Here is a 15,039-nt window from a genome sequence, read left to right as displayed (position 1 = left end):
CCCAAAGCTTAACAGCTGACTGAAAGCACAGAATCTGTAGCAGAAAATAATGATTGCAGCTGGAGTATGTGGTCTGGTAGGTTTTATTCACTGAGATGACTACCACTGCTGTCAGAAAGAGCTTGCAGAACTGCAGTGCTGGGAATTGAGGAAAGATTGCCACAATAATCCATGCTTTTTTTTCCAGCTTAGCTGGAAGACCTTTTCCTGCTGTGAAAAGCACTAGGACTCTAAACTTTGTTATTGCAAGCTCCTTGATGGCTAATATCCATTTGTATAATAAAATTTTTCTTTCCAGTCTTGTGATTTTCTCCTTATTGCATTCATATAGCAATTCTGCTGCTGTATGTATTAAAATTTGATGTATCAGAAGGACCGTTCCTAGACTCAACCTGCATTATTAATTAAGTCTGAATCTGATTTAGATGCGCAGTGACATTTCACTAAAAAGCTGGTGATTTTGCTGCTCTGTACATAAGGGAAATATTTTGCTTTATTACCTCAATTCATTTACCTAAGAAACTGATAGTGTTGTTATGCAAGTACTGTGTAAGCAAGCAATACAGTATGCAGCTAATAGAATTAACTTACTGTTTTTATAGGTCTCAGGCGAGCTGGTCATAAACTACATCATGATCTGTTCTTTGATACCTTGACGATCACGTGTGGATGCTCAGTCAAAGACGTTTTGGACAGGGCAGCTCTTAGAAAGATAAATTTTCGGATTTATAGTGATGGCAGAGTAAGCAACTCCCTAAACCTTTCAGAAATTTTGTAGCATGACTTTTTCTGCATTGTTTCTAGTCATTACATGTGCTAGACAGAACAAAATTATTTAAGACTTCTTGAAATTTGCTCAGATATATCCATCAATTATAAAGATAGTATAAAGAATGAAGTTGTTAAGTGATGTACTGAACTTCGAGAAATAATAACTGTGTTTTCATTTTATGCCTATTTAAAAAGACTATCTAATCGTTTCATGTTAGATATGCCACTAAAAGCTAGAGTGGAGAGACTCTAAAACTTAATGATGAAATGCAAGGTGACCTCCAGAATTCAGGTCCTGTGGCAGTCTTTAAAGACAGATTGAAACCTAAACCACGTTTTTGTACTCACTAAGGACTTTTGGCAAAGCCTAATATGTTCTGTAAAATGGGATGGGGGAGGGGCTTGTCTAGCAAAATGGGCAATTTTCCTATTAAATGGAAAACACTTAGAAACATTAGAAGTGGGGTCACGAGTCTTGAAGCTTGTGAGCCATCTGGATTGGATGGTTTAGCAGGGCGAAGGTAGGAATTGGAAAATTTTATGTAAATAAAATAAATTTATGTATCTATTACATAAAATGAAGTGACATTTACATATTGTCGGGTAGGTTGCTCTTTTTCTTTTTTTCCCTCCTGTGTTTCTGGAATACTTTTTCTTGACCAGAACAAATATACTATGCCTCTGGAATTAAGAGCTTTGAGTAATTACTGTTTCTTTTATCACAGTTTGGAGTATCACTTGATGAAACTGTAAATGAGAAAGACCTAGATGACATATTATGGATTTTTGGTTGTGAGTCTTCAGCTGTAAGTAGACAATAAATCATATGGATTAAATTATCTGAATGTTTCAGAAGTTTAGTGAAAAACAAAAGTGCTCTTGGGACAGTGGGTGACTATATGGTGACCATATGTTAAATCCTGAGAATTTCAGATCCTCTCTTAAAGAAACAGGCAGTATGAGATAACAATTATTTTTTGTAACCAACGCCATTTTCTGATTGTGACACACAGTCCTTTCGGTCAGCTTGGACACCTTATTTTTAGGCTGTTACTTGTTTTGTGAGGGTTAGGGCATGGTGGTCAATTATTTCTCTTCCACTGGAATTTTTGTTGCATGTCATTAGTAATTAGCAGCAATACTTGCAAGATGAGGACTACTGAGACACATCTGTACCCATTTTTAATATAATGCTGTTGTCATGCTAGATATATACAGGTATGTATACTAATAACGTTTTTTTTTTTAACCTAAAGAGCTGATTAAATCTTGAGGTAAGCTGGTAGTATAAGCTAGTTCTGATGGAAATTGACTGTGAAAAGAGAAATTTCTGTGAAAGTATTTGACTCCATGTTTCTTTGTGTCAAAGGAGCTAATTGCTGAGGGTATGGGCGAGGAAATCAAAGGCATCCTTAACACCCCATTTCAGAGAACTTCCAAATTCTTGACACATCAGGTTTTCAACAGGTTTGTGAAATTGCTGTATATCTGATATTTTAATGGAATCTGAAAGTATCTCCTTTCAAAAGTGGTACTGGAGTCAGCTGAGGACAGTGTTGTAGCTGTATGCACACAGTCATTCGTTACTCTGAAATTATCTATTTAGTAGCATTTTTAGATATCTTTCACATTTTAAATGAGCAAAGCAATACTTATGATCACATGGGGGATGTGTTTTTTCCATTTTCTGCTGCATTGTACGAGCTATTATTTGAGGATGTAGTGTCAGCAGACTTACTAGAGCCTTTGTATTTCATTTTTACTGATAGCGTTTCTGAGCGAATGATAATAGGCCTTTTTCATCCACGTTGCTATTAGCAAGCATAAAGTTCTGATTTGGAAAGAAGTACCTAGTATACGTTAAAAATTATCAACAGTCTTAATTCTTTTTTTTATGGCTTTTACTATGTTAGAGCACAGATCAACCAGCTGGTATAGCTAATCTGCTTGCCTTAACACCACATTTTGTGTTCTCCAGCTATCACTCTGAGACAAATATCGTGCGGTACATGAAAAGATTAGAAAACAAAGATATTTCCCTTGTTCACAGCATGATTCCTTTGGTAGGTATTTACCAAAAAGAGAAAAAAATTAGGTACTTAACATACATATTTATATATTCCAATAAATACTGACAAATGTGTTTGTATTTTCAGGGGTCCTGCACAATGAAGCTCAATAGTTCAGCTGAACTTAGGGTAAGTTTCAATAATACTGTCTTACTTGAGACCCACATGAGTAAATTATCTAGCCAGTGTCATTGTAGAGAAGTAAAAACTGCTTTTGATCTGGTACTCCAGCTGAGGAGGCAGTTTCAGAAGTAGCTAAAGCAATCAGTCAGCTCCCTTTTCCACTAGGAAAAAAGCTCCAAAAAGCACAGCAGGAGTGCAACAACAGCAGGAGAGTGAGTGGCTTTGAAGACTCCGTTCTGAAAAAATAATGAAAATAATGTTTTGAATTAGGTATCACAGTCCTGTTCCCTCATGCAGTGTTGCAGTACCTAACTCTGCTTTATGAATCTTACAGTCAAATCTTCAGAAATATGGAAAGAGCCAGGTGGACTGGCAATTCATACTTCCTTGTCAGTCTGCTGTTTCTTAGGATAACATTCCTTTTCCCCAGGGAAGGAGCTGGAGTTCTCCGGTATTTTTCTAGCTGGTAGCAAATGAAGCAGAGCCTTAGCCTGGCTGTTTCGGTACCAAATGACTTTTTGACTCTGAATGAGCTTCCTCTGCTCTCTTCCTATTGGCTTCTCACTTTGATCTTTCAGTAGGTTTCCCTTATCCCCTTTCTCTTACTGCCTTCTCTGTGTCTTCTCCCTTCACTGTTTTCTGTCTTGTATATCCTTCTAATTAAAATGGATAGCAACAAAACTGTATGAAACAGAGTGTTATGTACTATTCCACACAAATCCTCTCTGTTCACCCTGTGATCCCACAGCTCTACATAAGGGTAGGTGACCTAGAAGGAGAAATTAAGGATTTGTAAGCATCTTCTGAATGTTAAAAAAAATGTTACTGGAAATCATAGAATCATTTAGGTTGAAAAAGACCTTTAAGATCATTGAGTCCAACTGTTAACCTGGCACTGCCAAGTCCACCACTAAAGCATGTCCCTAAGTACCACATCTACACGTCTTTTAAATACCTCCAGGGATGGTGACTCAACCACTTCCTTGGGCAGCCTGTTCCAATGCTTCACAACCCTTTTGGTGAAGAAATTTTTCCTAATATCCAATCTAAACCTTCCCTGGCACAACTTCAGGCTGTTTCTTCTCGTCCTGTCGCTTGTTATTTGGGAGAAGACACACACACCTACCTCGCTACAACCTCCTTTCAGGTAGTTGTAGCAGGCGATAAGGTCTCCCTGAGCCTCCTTTTTTCTACACTAAATGACCCCAGTTCCCTTAGCTGCTCCTCATAAGACTTGTTCTCCAGACCCTTCAGCTTTGTTGCCCTTCTTTGGACTCTCTCCAGCACCTCAATGTCTTTCTTGTAGTGAGGGGCCCAAAACTGAACACAGTATTCGAGGTGTGGCCTCACCAGTGCTGAGTACAGGGGGACAATCACTTCCTTTGTCCTGCTGGCCACACTAGTTCTGATACAAGCCAGGATGCTGTTGGCCTTCTTGGCCACCTGGGCACACTGCTGGCTCATGTTCAGCTGGCCATCGATCAACACCCCCAGGTCCTTTTCCACCAGGCAGCTTTCCAGCCACTCTTCCCCAAGCCTGTAGTGGTGCATGGGGTTGTTGTGCCCCAAGTGCAGGACGTGACACTTGGCCATGCTGAACCTCATACAGCTGGCCTTGGCCGATCAATCCAGCCTGTCCAGATCCCTCTGCAGAGCCTTCCTACCCTCAAGCAGGTCAACACTCCCACCCAACTTGGTGTCATCTGTGAACTTACTGAGGGTGCACTCGATGCCCTCATCCACATCATTGGTAAAGATATTAAAGAGAACTGGCCCCAGTACTGAGCCCTGGGGAACACCACTTCTGACCAGCCACCAACTGGATTTACTCCATTCACCACAACTCTTTGGACCCAGCCATCCAGCCAGTTTTTTACCCAGTGAAGCATATGCTGTCCAAGCCATGAGCAGCCAGTTTCTCCAGGTGAATGCTGAGGGAAACAGTGTGAAAGGCTTTACTAAAGTCTAGGTAGACAACATCCACAGTCTTTCCCTCATCCAGTAAGCAGGTCACCTTGTCCTAGAAGGAGATGAGTTTAGTCAAGCAGGACCTGCCTTTCATAAACCTATGCTACCTGGGCCCGATCGCCTGGTTGTCCTGTACGTGTTGCGTGATGGCACTCAAGATGATCTGCTCCATAACCTTCCCTGGCACCGAGGTCAGACTGACAAGCCTGTAATTCCTCGGATCCTCCTTCTAGCCGGTCCTGTAGATGGGTGTCACATTTGCTAAGCTCCAGTCAATTGGGACCTCCCCGGTTAGCCACGACTGCTGATAAATGATGGAAAGTGGCTTGCTGAGCACTTCCACCAGCTCCCTAAGTACCCTTGGTTGCATCCCATCTGGCCCCATAGACTTATTCATGTCTAAGTGGTGTAGCAGGTTGCTAACCATTTCCCTGTGGATTATGGGGGCTTCATTCTGCTCCCCATCCCTGTCCTCCAGCTCAGGGGGCTGGGTACCTGGGAGCGACTGGTCTTACTATTAAAGACTGAGGCAAAGAAGGCATTAACTACCTCATCCTTTTTCTCATCCTTTGTCACTGTTTCCCCCTGCATCCAATAAAGGATGGGGTTTCTCCTTAGTCCTCCTTTTGTTGCTAATATATTTATAGAATCTTTTTTATTGTCTTTTAGCACAGTACCCAGATTAAGTTCTAGTTGGGCTTTGGCCCTTCTAATTTTCTCCCTGCATAACCTCATGACATCTTTGTAGTCCTCCTGAGTCACCTGCCCCTTCTTCCAAAGGTCATAAACTCTCCTTTTTTTTTCCCTGAGTTCCAGCCAAAGCTCACTGTTCAGCCAAGCCGCATCCTACAATGAGGTTGGGAACTTGTCTTGCTGCACGAGAAATGTTTGATTTTTATTTGAGCACAGGGCAGCTTCTTTCCTTTGTAGAGTTTAACAACAAAACACTCGTCTGCAGATTTTTTTGTTACAGCATATTTTTTTTTTAATAGCCTATTTCATGGAAAGAATTTGCCAGCATCCACCCTTTTGTGCCCCTGGATCAAGCTCAAGGGTATCAGCAGCTTTTCAAGGATTTAGAGAAGGACCTATGTGAGATTACTGGCTATGACAAAATCTCCTTCCAACCAAATAGGTAGGAAATTTTTTCTGAAAATTTGCTTCTTAACATGATTCCAAAAACTTATCTCTAAAGAAAATATGCAAGCCAAAAATGGAAGAAGTTTCTAAAATTAAATTCGACAAAGAGAAGCCTTGAATGCAAAGTTATGAAAACAAGATTTGTTTTTTCAAAACTGCAGAACCTTATTTTTTCTCATCTCTTCTACAAGTTTAACGATTTGGTCTTTTCTGTTCTTTTAATCTTTTTTCCCATGCTTTCCTCTCTATGTAGGCTAGTTTCTCCACCATTGCGTGCTTAAAATGGTGATGTTACTGATATCCTCCTATGAGCTAAAATTAAAGATTTGAAATAGGAATAAGCTGTATGAGCTGGCAACAATATAATTGTTGAAGCTGATATTTGATGCACTAGGTAATACTAGGTTTAACTGAAGAATGTGTAGGATCTGCACGCTCACTGAAATAAATAAAGCAGAGCTGAACGAGTACTGCTGCAGCCTGTTTGTATCTGTTAGTAGTTTTGATATAAAGTGAGCAGCAAGGACTTATTCTACACTTAGGATGTCACTGAAAGAGTTCTTATGTTTCACTGTGTACACTTTACTATGCATTTAGGTATCAGTTTACCTCTCTGCAGTCAAGCACATAGTCCCCCTGCTAGGTGCAGAAATGGAGATCAACTCAGTCACCAAAAGGATTTAACATCACAGTGTAAGCATGTAAAATGGCATAACTTTTTTTTATCTACTGTTTGCAAAAGAGGCAAGAGCTGTTAATTAATGCTTGTCCATTTATAATTTAATCCATGGGATGTGCTTCTTCTAATTTGCTGACACTTGCCTAAAGCCATTGAGAAGGACTAGGGCTGGACAATTTTGACGTTTCAGTAGAGAGCTGGTACTTTCTAGTTTGTGTGCTTGTGTAACAGGGGTTGTGTTCCTCTTGCAGTGGAGCCCAAGGAGAGTACACAGGTTTGGCTGCAATCAAAGCTTATTTAAATGCAAAAGGAGAACGTCATAGAACTGTAAGTGTCAACACTCGTGTGGGGAAGAGCTTTGAGTGAGAAGTGGGAAAGCAGCTGGGACTCATCTAGAGAGAAACTAGGTTGTGTGTCCTCATCTGTGACAAGCTTTCAGTATTCCCTGCTTCCCTCATGGATCATGGGTACCATCTTGAAAGTCTTTCTTTACTTTACAGACAGTGGGAATGAGGAAAGGGGACTCCCTCAAAGGGTCATTGTACTGGGTCTGACTGGTATGGGGTTGATTAACTTTCTCCCTAGCAGCCCATATGTTGCTGTGCTTTGGATTTGTGGCTAAAGCAGTGTTGGTAACACAGGGATGTTTTGTCTGTTGCAGAACAGTGCTTGCACAGTGTCAAGGCTTTCTTTTTTTCCCACTCTGCCCTGGTCTGCCCGCCATCCCCCACCCCAGCGTGTAGGCTGTGGGTGGGCAAGAGGCTGGGAGAGACACAGCCAGGACAGCTGACCCAAACTGACCAGAGGGATATTTTATGCCATATAATGGCATGCCTAGGGAAAGGAGGACAAAACAGGGAAGGCTGTGGTTATGGCATTTTTCTTCCCAAGCAACCATTACATGTGCTGAGGCCCTGCTTTCCAGGGAGTGGCTGGACATCCGCCCGGCCATGGGAAGTAGTGAATGAATTCCTCTTCTTGCTTTGCTTGCACACACAGCTTTTGTTTTCCCTATTAAACTGTCATTCTCTCAATCCATGAGTCTTCTCACCTTACTTCTATTTTCTTCTTGTCCCATGGGAGACAGGAGTGAGTGAGCAGCTGTGTGAGTGTTTGGCCATTGGCCAGCTCAACCCATCACAGTCCCTTTTAGCACACAGTGTGGGGCTTGAGGTAATGACAGTTTTGATCTGAGCATGTTAATTTATTAATTGGCAAGCTCCTGTGTGGGTCACAGAGCTTGCTTGCTTTACTGTGTATTACAGTCTAGGGGTTTTTAATGGCTGCTTTTGGCTCTTGCTGTTTGCTGTGCTGCTTATCAATGTGTTTTGCTGTGTTTGGAAATATTTTGATAAAAGCAATGGCTCTATGCCTGGACTGGCATACGGCCCTGGCTGTGATGCTGTTCCTGTGCTGCGTGAGCTACCTTATGGAGAGAACAAGGGATTACACCTCCCTCTCTCTGAGGCTGATGTGTCCAGCTCTGTTGTGTGGGCTCCTGAGTTTTTTTGTACATCCTTCTGTAAGATGTTTGATCCTATTATCTAACATTGTTGACTTTTTGGGTGTGTGGAACCTGGTTTGGTCCTGGCGTAAGTGTAAATAACTTGTTGTTGAGCTGACAGAGAAATGTGCCCCGAGGCCGTTGATCCCTGGGTGACAGGGTGTGTAGGAGGGTTTGGGCAGGTGCCTAGGGCTGTTATGACCTCCTATAACCTGGTATTTTACACCTGAACAGGCATGCAGTGCCACTGAATTGGCATACCACTTGATGGAAGGGTGCCTTGCCTACCCCAATGAGACCCAGCAGCTCCTAGCACTGTTTTGGGGCTTTGCCTGTGCCTGGTGGGCCTCTATCCAGCACCAAAACAGCAGCAGGGGAAAGTGGGCCTCTACCTCTAAGGACATGATGGTTGAGACAGGGACCCAAACCTCAACTACACTAATTGCCCCAGTAGTAAAAAGGAAGGACTGGCAGTGAAGGTCAACAGGACTGTACCCTCAATTCGTAACAGAGGAGGAGGAGGAGGAAGAGGAAGTGTCTGATCAGGAAGCCAGTCCTTTGGCAAGGAAACATAAGGAGGAAGTGATAGAAGTCATCCAAGAGGCAGAAACCACCCCATCCCTAACCCTGAGCAAGCTCCAAGATACGTGGAAAAATTACAGCTGCTAGCCAGGCAAGCATATTGCTGCCTGGTTGCTCAGATGCTTGGATGCTAGAGGGGACAGCCAGGAATTGAAGGTAGGGAAGCCCAGCAGCTGGGATTCCTCTCTAGGGACCAGGGAATCAACAAAGAAATCAGAAGAGAGTTGACAATCTGCAGCCTCTGGAGTTGGTTCCTGTTGAGTGTGAAGTGTCCTCTCAAGGGTGATCTTGTCAATTACTGAAGCAATTGAACCCTTGCTGAGGAAGGTGTTCAGTATCTAAGAGAATTAGCAGTGGTGAAGGTGGTCTGCAGTGACTTGGACAACAAACAGGTCCCCACGGATCTGCATGACATCCAGTACACATGGGCCATGTAGAGGAGGCCTATGGAAAATGCATTAGTGTCATACATGAACTCACTGGTGATGATAGACTGGCCATATCTTGAGATACCAACTGTGGAGAGATTGTCTTGCTGGTTCCAGGGTGTTTCAAAGAGAATCCCTCCACTTCTTATCCCCACAGGCAGTGTCTTGGCTGTCAGGGTTGCCCTATGGAGTCAGCCTCCCACTGCCAGAGGGAAAGGGAGCCCCAGGTGCACACCACATGGCACCCCCTAGTTCTTCCTGTGTGGCTCGGGTAGGACATCAGGAAGGACAGTGCACTCAGCTCGAAGCTAGAAGCCCATGTGCCTGAACTGCAGGGGAAGACAGCTGCTAAGAAGGGACCAACCAAGAAGACTGCCACACCAGTTGCTGCCAAGACAGTGAAAAGCAGACAGCAGTCCCCCAGACACAGAATAAGGGCTGAAAATGCCTCTCCTCCTGAGTCTGGTGAAGGGACTTCTGGTCTGACACCACAGGAGTGAAGAGAGCGATTACTACAACCAGGAGTAAAGGGCCCCTGCCTCTAGCTAGGCAGAGGAATGGGGTAACAAAGTTTAATAGACTGCATGGATTTGATGTTCTGGCACATTGGATCCATGGGAGCATAAGGCTTTGGTGGATGCTGGTACATAGTGTACCATAATGCTATCAGGATAGGAGGGGGTGGGACCAATCTGGATTTGTGGAGTGACAGGGGGATGCCAACAGTTGTCTATGTTGGAGGCTGAGGTGAGCCTAACAGGGGACAAATGGTAGAAGCATCCTGTTGTGATGGCCTGGAGTCTCTGTGTATCCTTGCCATAGACTACCTCAGGAGAAGATATTTCAAGGAGCCAAGAAGGTACTGGTAGGGCTTTGGGGTAGCCACAGCAGACACAAAGAAGATTAAACAACTGTCTACCTTGCCTGGCCTCTCCATTATAAGGTTGCTGTGTGACAAAGAACAGCAGGTGCTGGTTGCTACCATGATGGTGCACCAGTGGCAGTTACGCACCAACGAAGACTCCTTAGTTAGCATCCGTATGTTAATTCATCTATTGGAGACCCAAGGAGTGATAAGCAAGACTTAATAACCCTTAAACAGTCCCATAAGGCCAGTGCAAAAGTCTGATCAAGGGTGGAGGTTAACAGTGGACTGTCATGGTCTGAACGAAGTGATGCCACCATTGAGTGCTGCCATATGGGCCAAGGTAGAACTCCAATACGAATGGGAGTCCAAGGTGGCCAAGCAGTATGCCGCAATTGATATTGCCAAAGCATTTTTCTTAATCCCTTTGGCAGCAGAGTGCAGGCCAGTTTGCTTTCATGTGGCGGGGTGTCCAATATACCTGGAACCAACTGTCCCCAGCTAGAAGCACAGCCCTAACTACCTATCAGTCTTTGACTGATACAGATTGCACTGGAACAGGGTGAAGCCCCTGAACACCTGCAATACATAGATGACATCATTGTATGGGGCAACACAGCAGAGAAGGGGAAAAGAATAATCCAGATAATTTGGAGAGATGGTTTTGCCATAAAACCAAAGCAAGGTCAAAGGACCTGCACAAGAAATTCAGTTCTTGTGACTAAAACAGCAAGATGGACGTTGTCACACCCCTGAGGCTGCAGTGTATACTGACTCATGGATGGTGGCAAATGCCCTGTGAGAGTGGCTGCAGCTGCATCATTGGAAACTGACCAATTGGCAGCACAGAGGTAAACCGCTCTAGCCTGCTGCCTTCTGGCAACACATTGCTGCCCGGGTAGTAAGCATTACTGTAAAGGCACATGTCATACAGATGCTCACAAGCCCAAGGGCAGCACCACTGAAGAACACCAAAACAACAAGCAGGTAGACCAGGCTGCCAGAATTGAAGTGACTCAGGTAGACCTGGACTGGGAAGTAAGGATGAGTTATTCATAGCTCAGTGGGCCCACAAAACATCAGGACATTTAGGGAGAGACCTAAAACCTACAGACGGTCTCGTGATCAAGGGGCAGACCTAACCATTGAAGCCATCACACAGGCTACTCATGAATGTGAAACAGTGATTCAGATCTTCAGTGAGATGGATCTAGGCCCAGATGTTCATACCTCGAAAGAAAATGGGCAATGACAGTTTTTTGCCTTTTCAAGGTGGTATAACACTCCCTCTCCAGCTTTTTCAGTTACAAAGGGAACAGGAACTGATTATCTAAAACTTGTACTGCTTATGATGTCAGTTGATTCTCAGTACAGCCACTCCTGACAGAAGAAGTAGACAAGCCTCTGATATGCCTTGGTAGCTACTCATAGAAGTCTCTAGGTTCATCCAGTTCTTGTACATTTGAACTGTTTCAAATAAATTTCTGTAGGATATATGGAGGTAACCTTGCTTCACAAGGGCCACAAAAACTGTAGATGAATAATGCAAATCAGTTTTGATTCGTTGAGGATCATCTTCAGTTGGTAACGCTAGAGTCTGAAGTCTAGAGCTTGATTTGTATTCTCTTCTATACTAACTACCCGAAACTTTGACCTCAAGGAGTCACTTCTCAGCTATACCATTGTAACCTGACAAAAGAGTTACAAAACCTTGTAAACTGAGAGGTGACACAATTGTAGTTAACACCAAAGAGAAATCAGTTCTTACTAATACACAATGTTTAATAGAATTTTGAATTCTAATTTTATTTTAAAGAGAATTCTTTATTTCAATTTAATGGCAAGCAGTTATAGCTGAAAAATGTGAAAGTAATATTGTTCCTTTGGGTGCTTTCTGAACAACCTGTGATGCCTGGAAGAAAGGCTGTGTTAATCATAGTTTTTAGGAGTAAGTTTAATTGGAAGTGAATTAGGTTGAAATATGTACCTGTGAGAAGTTGGTGGTAGCAGGTTTCATTTTGGAGAGATGATTGAATGTTTGTGAAATAAGAACAGCCAGATTATCCCAGACCAGAAGTCTGTCAGTCCCAACATCCAGTCTTACAGTGGTCAACAGCAGACAGATAGACTCCTCTTAACAATGAGGAGTACAAGGACAAAGCAAGTATACGATGATACTAACCCAGCACACAGCCCCAGCTTCTGCATATCTGTGGTTTGGGAACTTCCCGATTCAAAGGAATCCAAAGGCACTGCTTATGTGTTTTTCTGCAATTAAATCTGATCAGTTGACCTCTTATGAGGAAGCTTCTGATATTGACAGTATCTTGGAGAAAACATTCTGTGGCGTCATCACTCATTGTCATATAATCATTTCTTCATAAAAAATTCTTCCTCTTGTTTTTTTGAACTTGACATCTTATGGTTTCATCTAATACCTTCTCACTCGTGAAAGATGAAGAACAGTTCTTCCCTGTTCGCAGTTGGCATATCATCTGTTAATTCTGAGATTTTTATTATATTCTTATCCATCTTCATTTCTGTCTTCCTAGTTGGATTCCAGTTATTTGTCCATTCTTCTCAAAAAAGCCATCTCATAGCTTTGGTTATCCTCAGAGCTTCTGTGTTCCTTTTTCTTTGTTCTGTATTTCCTTTCTAGTTTTTAATGCAGTTGCTTTTTTTCCCCCAAACACTGCACTATCTTTTGAGTGGTGATAGGTTCAAAACTAGAATCCTAGTTGTGTATTGTTAAGATTTGTTTTATTGTGTAATATTATAGATCTGTCTGGCTCCAGTATATTCTGGTCTGAATGCTATTACTCTGTACTGTGGGTTCTTTTCTGAACTATGTCATCAGTTCTTTTAGTGACCTGGGTGATTTTGTATTAACAGAATATTTAGCATTTCACTGTATGTCTCCATTATAAACCAATTATGAGTAAGCTGAAATGCTAGGGAACCAGCACAGATATTTATAATGTTCGATTAGGGTGACGTTTCTCCACAGTGAAAACTGACTATTTATCTTTTGTTTCTTTCCTGTGTTTTCATGAAACATTTATCCATGTGAACCTTCCCTCTTACCCCACTGGAAATTAGCTGAGGAACATTTTTTGGGACCACATCAAAAACTTCTTGGAATTCTGAGATGAATTAGATCTTCCTCTTTCACATACTCAGGAGTTGGCTTTAAACAATAGGAAAAAAGTCCTTAGTGCAGTAATATCCATATTTTCTGAACCTGATTTTATACTTGGCTTTAGAACTCATTTGCCTTCTCAAAATGGAAGGTTCGTTGTCCTGACCTCCTGGGAACTATAACCTCTGTCTGAGGAAACTACCTAAAATTGAATAGTGAGTGTTGTCTTTGTTTGTTCTGTCTTCGTTTCTTTGTTGCATTCAGATCACCTCAAACTTCTTGGTAATCAGCCACTCTTTACAAATACAAGCTTTGTTTTGGGAGTAGTTTTACTCAGTGGGAAGTGAAATTAGGTTGAAATTTTATTCCTTGGGTAGTTATCTTCTGATTATCCACATATGCTTTGCTGTTTCTCTTATTCTGTGCAAGATCCTTGGGCTTCTGTGAGTGTCTATGGTCCTTCTATGCTTGGAAATAGCCAGAGGTTAACTGCACGGATGAGAGAGTCTGAGCACTGCTTGCAGTTACTCACACTTGACAGATTTCAAATGTTGTAGTAAACTCAAGATAAACTTGGGAAAAAGGAGGGGAAAAAGAAAAGAAGAAAGCGCACAAAATGCTGACCTTTCAACTGAAGTGGCCTTTTCTCCTGGGGTGGAGGAAGTGAGTAAACCAGCAGATCAAGCTTGTTGCCGTCTGCCTCATTTGGATTTGGTCCCCTCTCGTGGAAAAAAAGTACATTATCTGACAGCTCAAGATACCAGCTGAAGATGCAGTGGGAAGTTGGAACTAGATAGTTTTTCCTTTCAAGTCATTTTACATATGGAGACTGATTACTGTAAAAAAAAAATTAGTCTTTAAAAAAAGGGAGGTGAGAGGAAAGGATTTTAAATGTGAGTATCTGAGATAATATTCTGGAACTGCAGCCCTAAATATGATTTATGCAGCAAATAAAACTTTATTTAGATGCTGATACTTGAATGGATTTTCTTTAAAGAAAACTGAGTTGTATCCTTCAGTACAAGTGGCAGTTTGCCCGTAAACATTCCCTCAGGATCCCTTTTGAAAACTTTGATGATGAGTTGTAGCTGAGTGTAGACCATAATGCTTTAAGATTTTTTAACTAGTTATACTTTAGCCCCTGCTTCTTTTTTCCCTTCTAAGGTTTGCCTTATTCCTAAGTCTGCTCATGGTACAAATCCAGCAAGTGCACAAATGGCAGGGATGAAGATTCAGCCAATTGAAGTGGATAAAAATGGGAGCATTGATATATCCCACTTAAAAGCAATGGTGAGTATTTAATTATCTTTCATTTTCAAGGCAGGAACATTCCTTCTCCTTCGCAGGTAGTAGTGTTGGCAGCAGAATCAGATTTTTCTTTGAGAGAAAATAGGGCAATAATAGTGAGTACATGCGTGAAAAGGATAAGTCATTCTTTCCTTTTTTTGCTCACTTAGACACTAGCCATGTGACATTTGTGAGATTCCCTTTAATTTGAGGATCTTTGGTGCAGGAGCAGCTCAGAGAGTCTTTCTACACAGTAGGCTCTTTTATCGCAGACTTTTTTGGTCTACATCTAGTATTTGAGATGAATGAAGCATGAGGGTGAAGCATTTGAAACTGCACTTCAGCCTTTGCTTAGCGAAGTTCAAGCCCACCTCTGCTGGGGAAGGTGTCACTAGGCAAATTTTTTCACTTTTTTTGAGTAGATTGGCTGCAGTTGAATCTTGGGAATCCAAGGGATTAGCAGGACACATTTCCAAAACCAAAT

The 15,039-nt window shown here is 42.2% G+C and overlaps 1 protein-coding gene across 1 annotated transcript in view; it reads left to right on the top strand.

Annotated features, from left to right (window-relative positions):
- The window catches only part of GLDC (glycine decarboxylase), a 51,360-nt gene that overhangs the window by 28,135 nt on the left and 8,186 nt on the right, over positions 1 to 15,039 (top strand). The window contains exons 10-17 of the mRNA XM_068423572.1: positions 603 to 742; positions 1,497 to 1,577; positions 2,141 to 2,238; positions 2,750 to 2,834; positions 2,928 to 2,969; positions 5,924 to 6,066; positions 7,002 to 7,077; positions 14,433 to 14,558. Coding sequence (XP_068279673.1) covers positions 603 to 742; positions 1,497 to 1,577; positions 2,141 to 2,238; positions 2,750 to 2,834; positions 2,928 to 2,969; positions 5,924 to 6,066; positions 7,002 to 7,077; positions 14,433 to 14,558 — 791 coding nt within the window. The remainder of the gene's footprint in view (positions 1 to 602; positions 743 to 1,496; positions 1,578 to 2,140; positions 2,239 to 2,749; positions 2,835 to 2,927; positions 2,970 to 5,923; positions 6,067 to 7,001; positions 7,078 to 14,432; positions 14,559 to 15,039) is intronic.

The sequence above is a fragment of the Nyctibius grandis genome, chromosome Z (assembly GCF_013368605.1).
Source record: "Nyctibius grandis isolate bNycGra1 chromosome Z, bNycGra1.pri, whole genome shotgun sequence".
Classification (NCBI taxonomy): Eukaryota; Metazoa; Chordata; class Aves; order Nyctibiiformes; family Nyctibiidae; genus Nyctibius; species Nyctibius grandis.
This window is presented reverse-complemented; position numbering and strand designations above follow the sequence as displayed.